This window comes from Parasteatoda tepidariorum, chromosome 4 (assembly GCF_982258835.1).
Source record: "Parasteatoda tepidariorum strain Cologne lab strain chromosome 4, Ptep-v5.0, whole genome shotgun sequence".
Taxonomy (NCBI): domain Eukaryota; kingdom Metazoa; phylum Arthropoda; class Arachnida; order Araneae; family Theridiidae; genus Parasteatoda; species Parasteatoda tepidariorum.
Genome location: NC_141758.1, coordinates 14,528,296 through 14,547,183, shown reverse-complemented (window position 1 = coordinate 14,547,183; position 18,888 = coordinate 14,528,296). Strand labels below are relative to the sequence as shown.

Sequence of the window (18,888 nt, the reverse complement as noted above, 5' to 3'; positions counted from 1 at the left end):
GACTTATTTTATAAACTATTGAGACATAATTGGATAGAAAGCAATTTAATAAATGATGCATGACATCCGGTAGATAAGGATTCGAATTTTACGAAATTAAAAATGATGATATGAAGAAAAAAAAGACTACTTTATTTAAGTTAGAACTGTCATAAAATGGAAACCTTCTCACCAATCCAGTTCGACTGTGAATTTAAAGGTAATTACTGCATAAAAATAGAATAATGCATTTATAAGCATTCATGTTTTTCTTATTTAAGCTTTGCTTTATAGAATTTCCAATAAATCCTACAAAAGGTAAGTTTGCTTTCACAACCTCCTTTAATCATTTGGAACAGTGTATATTGGAGAGTATTTGTTTTCATTTCTTATAAAGTAATATTAATTAGAATTTTGCCAGTGAAAAATTTTATAAAATATAGTAAGTTACGAAGACTTTCACATGGATTTTGGTTAATCTTTTCTTCCAGCGAATTAAATTTAAACTGATAAGTGCTTTATAAGATTAATGTTGGCTTAAATCGAAGAATGAACTGTCATTTAAGAAAAAGGATGCTTTTGTACTACAGTCAAATTTTAAACCTTCTCTTAATACTTCTTTTTAAATGTCGATTGGAATTTATTTTCCAATTTCTGATTTTATTTTATATTATTACCGTCGTTGAACCATCGTTATTTAATATTATAACCGTCGTTAAGAAAAATAAGCAAAAATAATAATGAAGGTCTTTGTTAACATTATTGTGGTTCACAGTAAAGGCTGCGTAAGGTCAAGAAGAGATGCAACAAATTCTGCGTTATGCGTTAATTAATTTGATCATTTCTCATCAATTTTATTTGTAGTTATAAGCACAGACTTTATAAATTTGTTTATTTATAAGTCCATAAGTTCAAAATTATTGCTAATTCTTTACAGTGGGAGTTATTGTGAAAATCGCACACAACGTTCCCATCAAAAAAGTGTTCTGGAAATTCAACCTAATTTTAGGTAATACGTTAAATCAGTTTTTTTTATAAACTACTTTCGAATCCATTCCCTTAAAACAAATGATGTTTATATAGTAATTTTTTCAAACAAGTGTTTTAGTTACAAGAAAATAAAATTCAAATGGATGCTGTTATTTTTATAATCTTATTTATGTCTATTAGAATATAAAGAATTATTTTAGCACGATTATTTGCAATTTTCTGGTCCAAATTGTATAACAACTAATTAATAATTACTGAGATTGGTTCTCGTGCCATTTGCAATTAACATACAATCCAATTCCAATTCTAAAGTTAATCTATATTTTGTTTGCACAATCAAAAAATACTAAAATACGGGATTTTTTAAGTGCTTTGGCGTCCCAGCAAACCAGACAAATAGCAGATGTCGCCAAATGTGTTGACAAATCTGTAAATTGCGATATAAACACAGGTATGCCGACTGCTCCGCTTTCTGCAAAACTTTTAATAAATTGTTACCGAATTAAAGAGTAAAACATGCGTAATAAGAATAATTTCGCTTACTTTTTAAAACTGTTACCACGATATAACTACAATAAAGTTACATTTCATTCGGTACTTTGAATTTTTGATATGTAGTAAGGGAAAAATACTAAGCAAAAAAATAACTTAAATTTCGGTATCACTATAGAAAATTCTTTTTTACGAAGTGAAGCAAGTTGACATCCCTGTAAACTATTATTTCGGGGCCTATGCAAATGCAAGTTGTGACAAATAATTACATATTAGAAAACATTTAAATAACATATAAGTTAAAATAATTTGGTTGGCTGTTTGTACTTAGTTAGCCGGCTTTCTTCCGATCTTGCATTATCTCTCGTTTAATTTCGACCACTTCCTGATAGTCAATGACGAAGCATTCTGCGTCAGCATAAGATTGGCAGATAAATTGTACAACCATCTAAATTTTATGTTTTCATCTAAATTTAATATCTTCTATTAATTACTGTCGTAAATAGCATTCAAATTTTTTCCAAGAAATAATTGTTTTGTCGACGTTTATAGATTTACGGCTAACTTGACGCACTCACTAAGTGGATAGCCAAATCATCAAAATACGATAAATCAGCAATTACTGATCCTATTTTGTACGCAATTTCGGTCAATAATTATTAGAAATCATGATTTAACTTAAATTTAAGCTTGGTTATATAAATAAAAGTAGGGGGGTGCACAGGGTTCTTTGAATAATTTTCTTTAAAAAAAAACTGTGTAATAATAACTATATTTTTGTAAGGAATTTAGGTCGGGCTCTTAGCAGCAGTGGCGTACGCAAGGGAGGGGTTTAGGGGTTTGAACACCCCCCTTGAGCTCAGACAAAATGGCAAAAATAAACATTTTAGTAGAAATTATGCGAGCTATTATTTTTTAAGACTATATATTTTTATTTGCCTTATGCCTACCTTTTTATCTCACGGTATTTCTCAAATACTGAAAAAAAACATTTACTATAATAGGGTTGTACTTTTGAAACTAAATTCACGTGATACTGTTATGGACTGGTTCCTTTCTGTTCTGCCAGTCGCGATAGTTTTCGAGACTGGCTGTCATTCGCGAGGTCTTTACGCGATGATTCTGGAATCTTAGACGTTCTGTCGTCTTTGAGACAATTCGAGAATTTTGGAGATGCGGTGAAAAATTATATAAAAAGGGGAACGGAGTACAATGTAAGTTTTTCTGTTGTACAGAAATGTGATACTTCCGTTGAAGAAAACGTTTCTAGCATAACAAAATCTGATGAATGTGAAAGTGGCCCTCAAAGTGTTACTTACCGCCCATATGACATTGGACTTTTTTCAGAAGATATTACATGCGAGAAGATATTACATTATGTTCTTAAACTTAAAAAATCAAATAAAAATTTAACTAAACAATGTTGTCTAAATAAAAAGTCAAAACTGTCTAGCTGTCTAAATTAGGGAAATAATAGTGCTTTATTACATACTCGAATTTCTTTTAGTAGCTTCAGAAAATTATGAACACCCCCCTTGAAAAAATTCTGCGTACGCCACTGCTTAGCAGTAATAGGTCCCGGGACAATTGATCCTCACTCTTCCCTCATTAAGAGCAGTTTTGATTGCATCAAGTATAAATTACATGAATAATATTCTTAAATTGTCATATATTAGAGAAATGTGTTATTCTTCTTCACTGAAATTCTAGTATTTCTAAATTTTCTGCAAATTTAAAAGTTTATGAATTTTATACAAATTTTTAGTTGAAAAATTCCTTTATTAATAAGAAATGCATCACGACTGATAGATAGTATCTAGCTTAACAGTGAATAACTTAATTAAATCTGGCATTTTTTAGCTTGAACAGTTCTAACAGACTTCCAATCTTAGCTAGTTCCAACAAACCTTCAAATCTTTAGGTACCCGGTCTTGCCTCACTTTCTCCTGTTTCTCTAAATGTGCATGAACAGCAAGTCCGTATTACAGAATTCCCTTTGTGGCTTCAGATGACATTCCCGGCCATGTGTCTCAAAGCAATTTCTAGTCCGTATGCTTGTTCTACAATCCCTCGACAATTGCAATCGCTTTACTCTCTGTCAATTAAATAAAAAAATGCTAATTAAGGCTAATTTTTAAAATGATATAATTTTTTTTTCAGGTTGGTTTCCCACTCGCTACGTATTTGCAATTCTAGGATGTTTCGGGTTCGTAAATGTGTACGCAATGAGGGTGAATCTCAGCGTTGCATTAGTTGCAATGGTGATGACTGTCAATCCACAACAGAGTGATCATTCTTCTGTTGTTTGTGAGGAGCTCATCACTCGACATGTGGTGAATAATACTGTGATACATGATGTATCAGGCAGCGTAAGTTCATACTTTTTTCTAACCTTCATTTTAGCTTCGTTTTTCTGTGGTCTTTCATATAACATTATAGTAGTAGAATCTTAGGACATTAAAAATATTTCAAAACAGTGATTTGTAAATGTTTTATAATTTCAACTTCTTCTTACTTTAAAAAAATTCCAAATAAAAAATAATATTTTTAAAAACCACGTTTTTGTAGTTGAGAATAATAATGTTAAAAAAATTTTGAAAAACGAAAAACGTGGGGCGCATGAAATACATAGGAGTAATGTTATATTAGTGTGTGTATGTGTGCTCTTGAGAATATGTGTATGTATATCTGTAATTGTAATTGTATCTGAATGTGGATGTGGAATATGTTTGTGCATATGCATACGTATATGGATGTATATGTGGCTGTGCATGTGTATGAGTAAGAAAATGTGTATATGTATGTGTATATGTACTGTTATGTATTTCATGCACCCCACGTTTTTCGCTTTTCAATTTTTTTTAAATTATTATTCTCCACTACAAAAACGTGGTTTTCAAAAATATTATTTTTTATTTTGAATTTTTTTATTTTGAACTATAATTTTTTTTAATCTTTAATTTTTATTTTATATTTTTTAAAAATTATTACTTTTCAATTATTATTCTTCACTACAAAAAACGTGGTTTTTAAAAATATATATTTTTATTTAGATTATTTTTCTTAGTCAAGAGTAGTCAAGACTACTACAAGACCACTACTAAAATAATAGAACTTTCAATTTAAATTAGGGATACAAAAATATTTATAGAAAAACAATACCTTAACGACTTTCATTAGTTTTATGCTGATGACAACCAAAACAATCTGGAAATGAATGAGGAAAAACTGGATCTTACCACGTGATTTTTCAGCCAATAAAAATACTCCGACAATAAAAATCTTTTCACCTGACATGTAATACTAATTTGAAATAATGGAATCGACAACAAAAGACAATCTCGAAAATATTTTTTTTTATTATTTTAATTTTATTTTACTTTGTATGTCTTTTTTCTCTTCATATTCATGCATTGTCATCCAATTCTGAACTATGTGCCAAATTTGAAGTTTGTAGCTAGTCGGGAAGTGAGTTTAAAATCGATTACAAAATTCCACCCGGACAGACATACATGAAGGCAAAATTATATAAACGTGGTAAAAAAGGAGATTCTTGATTAAATTAGACTGGAAGTTCCGTAATCACCGCACTTAATAGATACTTTCTGAATTCTTGTCAAAAGTAAAGAGAAAAAGGATTCACATTATGGTTCTCAAACTGATATTAAGGCACGAAACAGTCTAAAACGTTTTCAAAGTATCACAAACTTAATTGGGGAAGGAGGAATTAAAAATGTTAAAGCTAGTTTAATTTTTTGAAGTAACTGAGAGAAGTGAAAAGTAATTGTAAGGAACGGCTAGAGTCTCGTAGTATTGTCGAACTGCTGTTTTCTTCTGCCATCTTCAATATCGATTTATCAGATTTTGACGGATTTAAACGATAATAATTAAGGACCACCCTTTATAATTATAAAATATTTTACATAAGTTAAACGATAAGTTCTTAAATTAGGCTAGAAATGTAATGTTTTTGCAACCTTTTTAATTTTTTTTCTTTGCCTAATGATCTCTGTGTTCAGTTATTTATAATTTCAGCCCATTCCATTCAACAAAATAGTTTATTTGTTTTCGAAAATTTTTTAGAACATTATAAAAGTGACGCACTTTTTCTCAGATGACTTTTTGATTTTTATATATACTTTAATATTATATAAATATTATGGCTGGTATAGCCTGCGCAGCAGGGCTCCCATTTGTGAGAACGTGAGTTCGAATCAAGCTGGCTAAAAACTCCCCGTGTGGTAAATGGTGACTGGTGCACGTAAAATCTATCGTGTCACAAAGTCCTCTTTGTTACAAATTATACCTCCAGAGGTACTGAATTGGAGAGTGGTTGTTCTCTAGTTCAGGTCAAATTTACGATCTGTGGACTTACGGGTGTGGCAGAAATCGAATCCTCGGCCATAGATGGCGCCACTGAAAAACTAAACAATCGCGCCCCTTGCCTTAATTGCCTACGACAACCACAACAACATATAAATAATATATAATATGAATATGTTATTATGAGTAGGGCAGTATTAAACTTATAAAGAGTTGTAAAATCAATCTCATGAAAAAAACTGCCCATTTTGATACGTTACTCAAAAAATGTTAAATCAAAATTTTCAAACTTTTTGTTTAGTTTTGTACCAGAACACACCTTAGAGCATCAGATTTAGATTTTTTTTTTAATTTAATGATTTTTAAAATTTTAATTTCCAATTAAAAAGTAAGTTTTTTTCCACTTTTTTTTACGTTTTGATTAAAATGTAATTTTTTAACAAAAAATATTTTATTGAAAACTTCGAAAAATTTATTATAATAAAAAAAGTTAAAATTAAGATAAAATTGTCACTAAACAGAATTCTCATCCGAATAGGGTGAATTTGACTGGGACACTAATGCGCAAGCTACCATTCTTGGTGCATTTTTCTATGGCTATATCGTTACCCAAATTCCCGGTGGTATCTTGGCAGAAAAATTTGGGACGAAAATAGTGTTTGGTATTGGAATATTTGCGACTTCCTTCATGACGCTACTCACTCCAATATCGGCTGAATGGGGAGTTGGCTACTTAATTGCAAATCGAGTCATCATGGGATTAGGAGAAGTAAGAATTTAGATATTGTTCCTTTTTCTAATAGTTGTTACTAAGATTGTTTAAATGTTTTTACATCTATTACTTATTATGATATTCATATAGTTGTTACAGTGAATGACCGAAATCAGGAGAATGTCGACTTTCACCGGTGAATGCCAACAATCACATAGTCGCTTATCTGAATGTCCGAAATATTTGTTGTACCCGATTTGATATTAATTTATGTGTTGATATTATATTTATTCGATACTTTAATATCTGCTGAGGATAGATTAAGAGATACATTAGTGTTCGGAGAACCGGTTCAATGTATACTGGGCACTTGACTTTAAAAAACATTAATGTAGGGCATAACGGGCAAATGTATACCATAATGGAAATTAATTAAATCTAATATATATATCGGATAATTACCAAAGCTACTATGTGATTGACAACACTTACCAGTAGAAGTCAACCAGCATAAATTTCGGTTATTCACAGTAACATAATGATAATATTTTTATCTTAATTATAAACATTTGAAAGCTAAACAAAGATTATTTGTTTTCGTCATTTATAAGAAAGCAATATATATTGTATGCATGTAGAAATTTTAACCCATAATTTTCTTCACAAATATTTTAACTGTACAAAACGTGATTACATTACGACATATCTGCTAACTCTTCCGGATTTTCCGGAAGATTTTATTTTCATATTTAAAGTGGTAGCAATGGTCAGGTTATTCCAATTAACTTTTTGAATTATAATGATAATTATAAATGAGTTTGACCACCACTACGTATTAATAATTACAATAAATATATCAAAGCATAATAATCCTTGCTCAAGCAAAGAATTATACGTGCCGGAGTCCCACAAGGTAGCATCCTGGGACCGGTATTGTACTTAATTTTCACCAGCGATTTTCCCATTAACTACACAAATCAGAATTATTTTATCGCTTTTTATGCTGATGACACAGCAATTGCTATGAGATCATTAAACCCAGATAATGCTGTTAAAAACCTTAATGAACATATGCCCCCAATTGAAGATTGGTGTCGCAACAATAAAATAGCGATTAATACTGAGAAATCTCAACTTATGATCATTAGGAGGAAAAAAAGGCACAAAAAAATTAAAAGTGACGTCATCCTCTTTAATAACAAAATTCCAATCACGAATAAGGCTACTTACTTAGGAGTTACCTTTAATGACAAACTCACGTGGAATCTCCACCTACAAAGTATTATTAATAAAACCTATGCAGCCTATAACTGCCTTAAACCTTTACTCAATGCAAACTCTTCACTCCCAATTAACCTCAAGCGTCTGCTATACTTGCAGTGCCTAAGGCCAATCCTCACCTATGCCTGCCCCGCCTGGAGCAATATAATCAACAAAACCCAGACCAAAAAACTGGAGACTGTTCAAAACAAAATTCTAAGACGCCTTACTGGTGCACCTAGATACCTGCCTAACATTAATATCAGAAAAGACCTTAACATAGACCCTATTATGAGTTTTATTAACAAATTAAATGCTAGTTTCTATAGCAAATCTAAAAATAATGACCCAGGAGGGTTTAACACCCTACTGAACAAACAGCTTATTGTGGATATGAAAAACCACAACCCAATCACTGCATTCTTGCTCTCTGATTGTATCTTATCAAAGTACTACAAATAGTGGCCACCCTTTATATTTATGGATGCTCGCAGAGAGGGGAAATGACCAGAAGGGTGATCCTTGACTCGCGAGCATACCACCCCTAGTTTTATACCTAAATTTCTTTTGCCACTCTCACTTCATCGCTACCATCATATATTAGGAATAATCGCTTTTAGTATAAACTAATATGTGACTTCCGCTTCTGCGTTTTCGCTCGCCACTCTACTCATCACTGCATCGCCACCATTACAGGCGCCCACGGGCACTATCTCAGATGGAAAAGTCAATTGTCCGCTTCGCGGACAGGCACTTTGTATGCTACACCAGTTCAAGTTCAAGTTCTTGCTCAAGCGAATTCCAACGTGATCAAAATATAAATATATTTTTGAGTCAGATTGTTTTTCGTTTATTGTTTTACAACCTCTCTGAAAATCCATTTTCGGAAAGAGTGAAAGTTGGCAGGTATGCATTAAGTGCTTATATTGTAGCTCGACTCTACCACCTTTTTTTTAATGTGGTTATTTCTTTCTACCACTCTAACTTTTAAAAGGGGTTATACGTACATTTCAGATCCGTTTTCTTAATAATTATGTTGTAGACAAAGAAATAATTATTGAGATTAATGAAATAAAAAATAAATTCTTTATAAACTAAGAGTTAAAAATATTTATGCTTACGCAACTTTTAACTGATTCAGCATTTTATCCTTTTTATGAAATTGAACAGTAGTGTTATCTTTTTTAAAGAAGGAATTAACATTTTGGTGCACAGACTATTTAACTTTTTAGACTATGACAAGACATACTCCGTTAGAATCGCTTTCGATCTGGTTTATGAGTAAAGTCTTTATTCGAGGAGCTTCTGCACACGATTATGCTACCGGACATACCCCCTTGGTAATGCTGTTTTGGTTAAGAGGAACTACAAATTCAGAGTCAATTTAAAGCAGATTTTATATACTTGTTATACACAATACTACTTGGCTTGAACAAATAAAAAAACTTGTACTAATTGCTTCAGCATGATAAAGCTTTTTAGGCTTGTATCTTTTAAAAATTCTGTCAGTTTCACTCATGCAAAATTTGAATCAACCTAAATGAGAAGAGGAAGTTAAAAGATTTTTTTCCTTCTCTAATAAAAGGCATATAAATATAAATATGCCGTTACATCTACGTTATTCTTAAAAAAACAAGCGTATTAAATTAACTGCATTTTTTTTCTTCATCTTTTCCGTATTCAGTTATGCCAACTTTTTTAAATGCTCATTAACCATTTCGCGCCGACTGTCACAAATACGTGCCAGCATAAAACCGTATCAGTCAGGGTAAAAAGATAAAACTGGTAATCAAAGTAATTCTTTAGCAGTTTATTTGTGGGCGGAGTTATAATTGTTTGATTTATTTAATTCACCATTACTTTGTTCAAAATAAAACTATTTAGTTATACTTTGAATTAACATTGATTATATATATGATTAAACTAACAGTAATTAAAGTAAAAGCAAACTAAGTCTGTCAAATTAGAAACGACTGCATTTTGGTTACCGTTTTTTTATTTAATTACATCCTGATTCAGATTTTGTACGAATGCTTTTTTGAATCACCCGTCCCCAAGGCGTTAAACTTGGTACGTTTTGTGCTACTTCCATTTTTTCATACACGCATATCAAAATGTGCAAAATCATTTTCTTAATCAGGCATTTTGTGTAATGTCTATTTTTTTTCCCAACACACATCTCAAGCAACGTCCATTTTTTTCAAGTACTCATTTTATGCTATGTCCATTTTTCAAAAGTGTATTCAAAATTTCTGAGACGTGCATTTTAAACTAAGCTCAGAATAGAAAGTTCATGGATAGCATAAAATATATTTTACCGTTTTTTGGGCCAAATTTAAATTCGAAGGAGAATTTCCTTTACTTGATGTTATTTAGAGGTTTAGATTAATTTATGTTACTTTTTTGTATATAAAATTTCAGATTTTATTACATGGTTTCAATATAAAAATTAAGTAGTATATTAGGCTTTTATTTTAGGGTGTCACCTTCCCTGCCATGAATGTCATGATCGGACGATGGGTACCGAAAAACGAAAGAAGCCGATTGGCTACACTCATTTTTTCTGGGAGTCCAATTGGAACTGTGATGGCTCTTATTTTATCCGGTGTACTTAGTGGCAGCCCCCAGTTTGGATGGAGATGGGTCTTTTATATCAATGGTAAATAGCAATACTTACGTATACAGTACTCCATTCATCTGTCATCTATCTATAAGTGTGCTACATTGCTGATTTAGAATGCTAAGGATTTCTTTGTAGCATTATATATATATATATACATTTGGAACCATAAATGTATGAAAAATTAAACACGTTCCTTGATTTACAGCTTTCAAATGCAATTTCAATGATAAACCAGATTTAAATGGATGAATCTTGCAAATGTAAATTTTCATTAATTAACACTAGTTTTACGGAACGGGTCATTTTGACGCATTTCGAATTTTATAACAAAAATTACAAAACCCGCTGGCATTTTTATTTTATCTCTTGTAATGACTTTTATCCATTGATATATATAGAAGTCCATTTTCTTAAAAAGCATTGAAATACTCTTGTGGTATACCTATCTCTATGGATATGCGTCAATTTGACGCGATTGTAATTTAGACAAAATTCTGAGTAAACATGCAAACATCACATCAATAATAAATGGGAATATACCTACAGTACTTCGATCCCTTATCCGATATCGTTATCTGAATTGAAACAAGCGATAAACAACTGTTGCCGATAAGTAATAATAGAAAGAACAAACGCAGAATGTCTATTGATGTCAGAGTGTCCGATTTTGAAGGTTTCAGTTGCTTAGTTCGAGTATTGAAAAATTAAATACTAGAATATTTCATAAATATATATCTCATACTTTCATTTTTTCCTATAGTATATAATTACATTGCTTTCTAAGTGCAGAGATGCCAACTGCTCCGGACACGCCAAAATAATTATAAAAAAGGTAAATAACTACTAAGAAAATTTTGCAAATATGAAGTGGTGAATGGTATAAGCCTACGAATTATTTAGAAGCAGTGGTGGATAAAAATCTACTAAATTTAATTTATTAAATCAAGAATCACAATTGATAAACTATCAATTTAAAATTTATATTTGCGGTCCGGACCAAGTTAGCAAAGTGCTGTTATATGTATTCGTTCATGTGTCAAATTGACGCGTGTTTGTAGAGATAGGTATACAAGAAACGTCCGTAAACCTAGTGTTAAAGGCAGTCAACTTTATTTATTGACGGCAATATGAATAAGGGCGCTTTTTCATTACACGACACGATACCGACAAAATCGGACGACAAATGTGTGAACGACAATGTCGTTGCCGGATCGTTTAAGCAACTGTTTTTTCACTTGTCCGATATCGTTAGTCCGAGAAGTAGAAATTCTTGTTCATTCAATGTTTTGAGCTTGAGTGTGTAGAGACATAAAATTTAAATAATTTATTTGAACGTGTTTCGAAAAATTATAAGTTTTAGTTTTGAATTCGTTTTGGCAACGGAGTTAGATACATAATAAATGTTGTTGTGTTCTTACTTAGACTTAGACTAATTTCTATCACGGAGTACCTGTCCGCGAAGCGGACACTCCACTCCTTCAACTGAAATAGTGCCCGTAGGCGCCTAGTGTAATGTCTTTAGAAAAGAAAAACCACAGGTGGGCTGTGGATGTCTTGGGTGTTGATCAGCATGATGGGGAGATCGCTGCAACTACAGCTTGTCGGCTAGCATTGTTGTGTTCTAAAATGTTTAAGAAATAAAATATGTTATTTTTTGATAAAATTATTGGTAGTATCGTAAATTGGCGTTCATTTAATTTAGTTGGCTCAAAGACCCAACAAGTGAGCAGTTGCTTGTGTTCTTTTCTGCAAACTTTAAATATGCCGGATGATAATCGTCGTCTCAAACTTCTTACTTTATTTTAGAAGAAAAAAGCTAGCAGTGCAGAAACGTTTTTGGGTGCACGAAATGGTACTTACGTATTAACGCCACAGCAGCTACAGATTTGGCGGTTTTTAAGTGCCGCCAATCTACACTTAAAATTATGTCTGTAATCACTTAACATTACTTAAATTCTTTAAATGTTTTAAAGTATTAACGTTTTTTTCAAATCGAATTAAAATATTAGTTTCATTTAGAATAATCTTTTTAGATGAATTTTAAATGAGTTTTATCAAATTTATCTTATGAAGCCGTTCTATCATGTTTCAAAAAAATGTTTCAGTTGAATCAGGGAACAGACTTTATATTATTCAATCAAGCAGAAACCAGTAGTTAGATCGAGTTCTATTTGAAATACATAAGGGTCTTTATTTGCCTTTTTATCAAACCATTACTATTATAAAAAATACCATCCCTTCATTAAAGCATATAATGAATTTATAAAAATTTCCAATAAAACTTTTATGATTGTTTACGTCTTACAACCTCATTATAATGTAATAAATGCAACTTCATGAAATTAAAAATTTATAACCAGACATGAGAATAAATTATATAAAACTTTTATTTTCGAATTTTACATTTGACATGATCTAATAAAATATTAAAATTGATTAAAAGAATAAAATAATGATATCAAAAGAGGAGATAAAACAGGAAAGATACACAACAACTAATAGAATCGCCACGATTTGAGGAGAAATTTTCTTGCCTAACCGACATTTGATTCCGACAAACGTTATCGTCTTGTCGGATACGACATAATCGTTATCGTATCGGTGAGTGAAAAAGCGCTCCGTTACTGACCATGCATTTTACTTGACCCTATGTCGTTCGCCGACAATCGGATCCGTTTTGTCGTTATCGTGTCGTGTAATGAAAAAGTGCCCTAACAGTAAATATATACTGTATGAACAATAAATTATTTCGAAAATAGTTTTTATGGAGAAAAAAAAATTACTCAATGATACGAAATCAATTATCAAAAAATATCTTCTACCAAAATACGTTAATACATCAAAAAACATCGAGACACATATAACTAAGCAATATATAAAAATTTCAGTTGAAAGTTAATTTTTTAATATGAGGTCAAAAAAATTTTCAGATCTAATATATTATCACATACCTTGACTAAGATTCTATCATGTAATCTGATTTTTTAATATTCCACAAGCATCCACATTTAATACTTTTAATCTGATTAAATTCCTATTGAAAAAGAATTTAGATGACTTGCATTTTATTTTAAAACATTGAGAAAAATCTAATTTAAATATAAAGTGAATATAATATACATTAAATAATAATATTTTCAAAATAAATTTACTTATCCAGAAGAAAAATAGAGTCTTTTTCAGAAATGCCATTTCTAATAAGGTGATCTTTTAATTCTTTTTTATTCGAAGTCATAACCGCTAGTGAAAATTAAATATTCAACAAACACTTTTATTTAGACAAGTTGTTCCATCATATCGTCATAGCAACCTGAAATCCACATCGTTTTATTTTGAAAGTCAAATCAAACGGTTTAAATTCAAGCTTATAGCTCACACATAATTAAATAATAAATAAATAGAATCTACTTTCAACAGTCTCTACGAGCAATTGCCACTCACCAAATCATGCCTGAGCGAAAATAATTCAAATACCATCTTAAATATCTGCAACTAAGTAAGATTTAAAGCACAACAAGTATTTAACTCAAACATAAGTGTATTGAACTCAAGTTGAGTTTAAACAATTTCATTCTTTTTTGAAAACGGGAATTAACTTATTAACTATTCGCGATCGCAACGAACTATAGGGGGCGTTGTTGTATGAGACGCTTACCTGCGATTTCCATATGAACCGTCATTCAGTTACTCTGGAGACGTCGTTAATGTAGCGTGTAGCATTGCAACGTTCCTTCTTTAATGTGGCTTATTAAATTTAAAAAAGAAAAATGCTTGATCTTCTTTCTTGTACAACCGAAAACAAAATGGTATCTCTTTTTATTAGAGAAGGAATATCCAAAACACATCGGAAAAATATTTGTACATTAACAGAAAAAAATATTTATATTCTTAAAAGAGTTAAAACCTAATGCCCGAGAAATAGTATTACTAAATTTAATGATATAACATGAAAGGCCCATTTAAACTTTACATTCTATAGTTTTAAGAATCATATTAGTTCAAAAATTAAAATGAACAAAAAGTATACATAAGCCTCATAATTTTATGAAATTTAATTTTGTAAACAACGTTTTGTGACAACAATTTTTATCAAAAAATTTCAAGTTTCAATAAAAATCATTATTTAGAAACTAAGAAACGTAAAATAAAGAATGCTGACGAAACAAAAACAAAAAAAAAAAACAAAAAAAAAAAAAAAAACAATTCTTTTTTGTCGCCATTTTTAGTGCTACGAATATTCGTCTTTGGGATTTGCCAAAAACAAAACAAGATGCAATTTTATTTTTTCAGGAGGGAAATATTTTACCGAAAAAACGAAAATGTACCAATTCCCACAACATAAAACTTTATCTTGGCAAACGTACGTTTTGGAAATGTTATTTCATTTGGAATCTTATTCATCAGAGTTCATATGGCGATATGATTGTTTTGAATCTATGCTAAACTCTATATCGGCTCATTTTCCACCGAAATCCAATTAACTATTTTGATTTCAAATAAAGTGTTTTATTTTATGAACTGTCGCAAAAATTTTAAGTGTAGATTGGCGGCACTTAAAAACCGCCAAATCTGTAGCGGCGGTGGCGTTAATACGTCGTAAGTACCGAATTTTTATTCCATACTTTTCTGAATCATATTATTTCAAACATTGGAATATACAAGAAGTATACATAAAACCATAATGTTATACCATTTAATTTTTCAAAAGTATTTTGAGAACAATTTTTATCAGAAAATTATAAACTAAAAAACGGAAAATAAAGAATTCTTAGGATAAAAAAAACGATTTTAAGAATTATTAACATTGAAATAAAAACTTTCATATTGTTTCTTTTTTTATTATTCTTATAGTTCTTAATCAGACGTAAAAAACCATTCTGTAGAGAACCATCATCAAATGAAAAAAAAATATTTACAAGCAAATTTTTTATTGTAAAAATCATTGCACTTACCTGATTTATGATTCCCGGAGAATTCCAAAATGATAAGTTCCTTATTTGAAAACTTTATTCTCAAATAATAGATACATAGTTTATACCTTCATTACTTTTAGATAACATACTACACAGCAAAATTTTATAATTGATATGAATTTGAATATGTAGCTAAAAACAGAATAGCTGAATTCTAGTTGAACTTATTCTTTCAAAATTAAAAAAAACTTACCAAGAAAACGATTTAAATTAATTAAGAATCAGCACAAATGGCACTATTTCAAGTAACCTGGATAATTTTTTATTGTTGTTTTCCGAATTATATGGATACAGAAATATATAATATTCTATAACGAAGAAGAATATGCTATAACTATTACAATTCTGTATGTTCTGAATTCATATTTATTCACTGGAATGACGAAAGCAATGTTGACTTCACTTTAATTCGTAATGAATTGAAGACAGAAGAAATGCATTTTACCTTAATACACACATCTGTAACAGTATCCGAAATCGGAAGTCATCAGTTGCAAGTTTGTTGATAATAGAAATTAAAAATTATTGAGGAATTTTTCTTCAAATGTTTGGCGTGTTCTGTTCCTGAAAGATTTACTAATATTCTGGAGATTTTTTTCAAGTTCTTCGGCCTTTTCCTTAGGGAAATTTTGTTTCTTATTTGCTGCTAAAAAATGGCGTCTGATTCAGTCAATGACTTTGATGGAACTAAATGAAAACGTGATAAATTAATGTCCGATATTTACAGGCTCCCGCTAGACGGCGTACTCGAGCGTTGCGATCGCGAATAACTGACTAAGTTTATTTTTATTTTTCGCATATGTGATACTAGTTCTCTAACTTTAACAGATATTTAAGTAATCTTCGTGTAACGTTACTAAATGCTTATTAGTAAGTATACAAGGAAATCACCCGTAAAACTAACACTAATAGGTTAAGTTAAATACAGTTACGTTACTAGAAAAGTTTATAGAATTCTTGTTCCCTAGAGATTTTCTAGTAGTCCTCTCCCTAGATTTAATCTAATGTGATTGGTGATGATTGGCGAATGATTGGCGATTAAATTGAAATCCACCCCAATTTTATATTATGTTTAAAAAAATAAAAATGTATTTTTATTTTTACGACACAGGCATTCTTGGATGCATTTGGTGCGTCTTCTGGGTGTTCCTTGCTTATGATTCACCTGAAGATCATCCAAGAATTTCGAAAGAAGAGTTACGCCTCATACGGGATGGCCAATCTGAAAGAACAAGAGTAAGTATATTTGAGACTGGTTGAAAGCTAATTGAAAAATTCGGTTATTTTCAAATGTTATGGTCATTATACAATGCGCTAGGCTAATTAGAAAAGTTATTTATTTTCTGATATTTTTTGGCTTATTACAATCAGCCCTTATTCCTTCAGGAATTGTAAAGAGAATTGTTTAATCAAACTGAACTGTTTTAGACTTATATAAACCTGAAACAAGGCTGTTTATTATAATCCCTCACTACTCTGTGTTTATTGTAAACTTGATGGAATAAATAAGGTAGATTGAACAATGTGTGATACATTTTCTGTTCAATTTAAAGGTATCTCAGCTAACTCCAATAAGCCTAAACGGATTGTTAAACGGAATAGTAAATAATAGATGTTTTTTCAACTAACCTAATGCATTATAAAATGGTGTCGTTTGTTTGTAAAGAGCCGGATAATTCAATTAATCTACTGCATATATAATATTCTCTGCAAATATTTCATTTGACATATTTTTATTCTTTATTATACTTTTCATTAATTTTAAACTTATTTGTTATTGTAAAAATATTTTATAATGGTTAAAACGTTTTTGAAATGTATTTTTTACAAAATTTTGAATTTTTACAAAGAGTCCAATGAGTTGACATAAAATTTTTACAAAATCAATGTTACACGATATTTTTTCACATTTAGGTTACACTCTTTAATTTCTTTAAATAAATTCACCCGAAAACAGCTCGTGTAAATTGTTTGTCACAAAAAAATTCATTTACTTAAAAATATTACCCATAGGGCATTTAAAAACATAACACTACATGGATTCCATTATCTAATGCAATCTGAATCTCTACCAATAATAATTTTTTTCCAGCAGAAGATCTAAAAGACTTTAAACCTCTTCCCTGCGAGTGTCTATAGCTGAAAGAAAGAATTCCCAACCCATCATAGCTTGATAACGATTGTAAATGTTCTTTCGCGAAAACAAAAATTAGACCTAAAAGCTTGAGTCTTTAACACTGCATATAGTAATTGCAATTCACATTTTTAGTTCTATCTTTCCAAATCTGACCTAAGTTAGAATAAAGTTTCAACTTCTGGGACTAAAAGAGTAATAGGATAAAAACAGAATTATAATCTTGTCTTGCAGACGAAATGGAAATATTAAAATGATTATACACTTTACCCCGCCCGGTTTATTTATTTTCATATATATATATATATATATATATATATATATATATATATATATATATATATATATATATATATATATATATATATATATATATATATATATATATATATATATATATATATATATATATATAGCGTATTCAATCCCATAATCAGAGCTAAACTACTACTTTTATAACAAGAAAAAAATGGAAGAAGAAATATAAATAAAAATATATTATTATATACATAATATAATTTATGAATCTTTTTCTTTTTATAATTTGGAAAGAAGAAAATATTGTGGGCAATGTGGTAAACATCGAATTCGATTTGAACTCACCAATTTACTGATGATTCAAAAAGCATGGCTAATAATATTAAATCTTTCAATCATGAATATAAAATCATATCTATATATCATAATCAAACCAATTTAGTAGATAATTCAATATTTTAAATGCAGTATTGAAATATCCTAATGATATATAATTCATTCCAAAATATTCAGTTTCATATTTTATATCATTATTTTCTATAGAATTCCAATTCGTTAAACAGAGGATTAAGAGATTACTCTAATTATTCATAATCTTAAATAATTCACTTTTAGAGATCGACTCCTTGGAAAGAAATTCTGACGTCACCGAGGGTTTGGGCTTTGGCTGTCACTCATTTCGGTCAGAACTGGGGATTCTATACAATGCTAACAGAACTACCAACATATTTAGCAAACGTCCTGCATTTCAATATCAAGAAAGTAAGTGGATGCATTTTCATAACATTTACAGGGCTTTTAACTACTACTCTTTTGACAAAATACTTCATAGAGAGGTAGATAATTAAAAACTTTAGCTTTCAGAATTTTTGGTAAGATAGTCAACATTCTCTAAAAGCCTTACCGCAACAGAGCTGATACCAGAAATCCTAGAAATCTTTTGAAGCTGGGCACTTGGACACTTATCCCATACATCGTGAGCTTATTAAAACTTTGTGGTATCACATTGTTTTCAGCTGACTTTTTGGTTGTTGAATATAAAACTCGAGTTCCTTGCTTTGGGAAATGATATAAATTGAAATAAAAAGAAGCAGCTTTCTCAAATTTTTCCAATTGTTTATTGTAGATGAGGGTAAAGTATCAA

At 30.3% G+C, this 18,888-nt stretch overlaps 1 protein-coding gene across 6 annotated transcripts in view; it reads left to right on the top strand.

Annotated features, from left to right (window-relative positions):
* Nucleotides 1–18,888, top strand: part of LOC107447482 (sialin) — a 37,778-nt gene that overhangs the window by 9,063 nt on the left and 9,827 nt on the right. For 2 of the 6 annotated variants that reach the window (XM_087160704.1, XM_087160703.1), the window contains 7 exons: nucleotides 274–297; nucleotides 917–988; nucleotides 3,622–3,830; nucleotides 6,323–6,553; nucleotides 10,235–10,415; nucleotides 16,464–16,588; nucleotides 18,360–18,506. In XM_087160704.1, the coding sequence (XP_087016830.1) occupies nucleotides 274–297; nucleotides 917–988; nucleotides 3,622–3,830; nucleotides 6,323–6,553; nucleotides 10,235–10,415; nucleotides 16,464–16,588; nucleotides 18,360–18,506 (989 nt within the window). The remainder of the gene's footprint in view (nucleotides 1–273; nucleotides 298–916; nucleotides 989–3,621; nucleotides 3,831–6,322; nucleotides 6,554–10,234; nucleotides 10,416–16,463; nucleotides 16,589–18,359; nucleotides 18,507–18,888) is intronic. The other 4 variants (XM_087160707.1, XM_087160705.1, XM_087160708.1 and 1 more) reach the window with 2 other exon arrangements.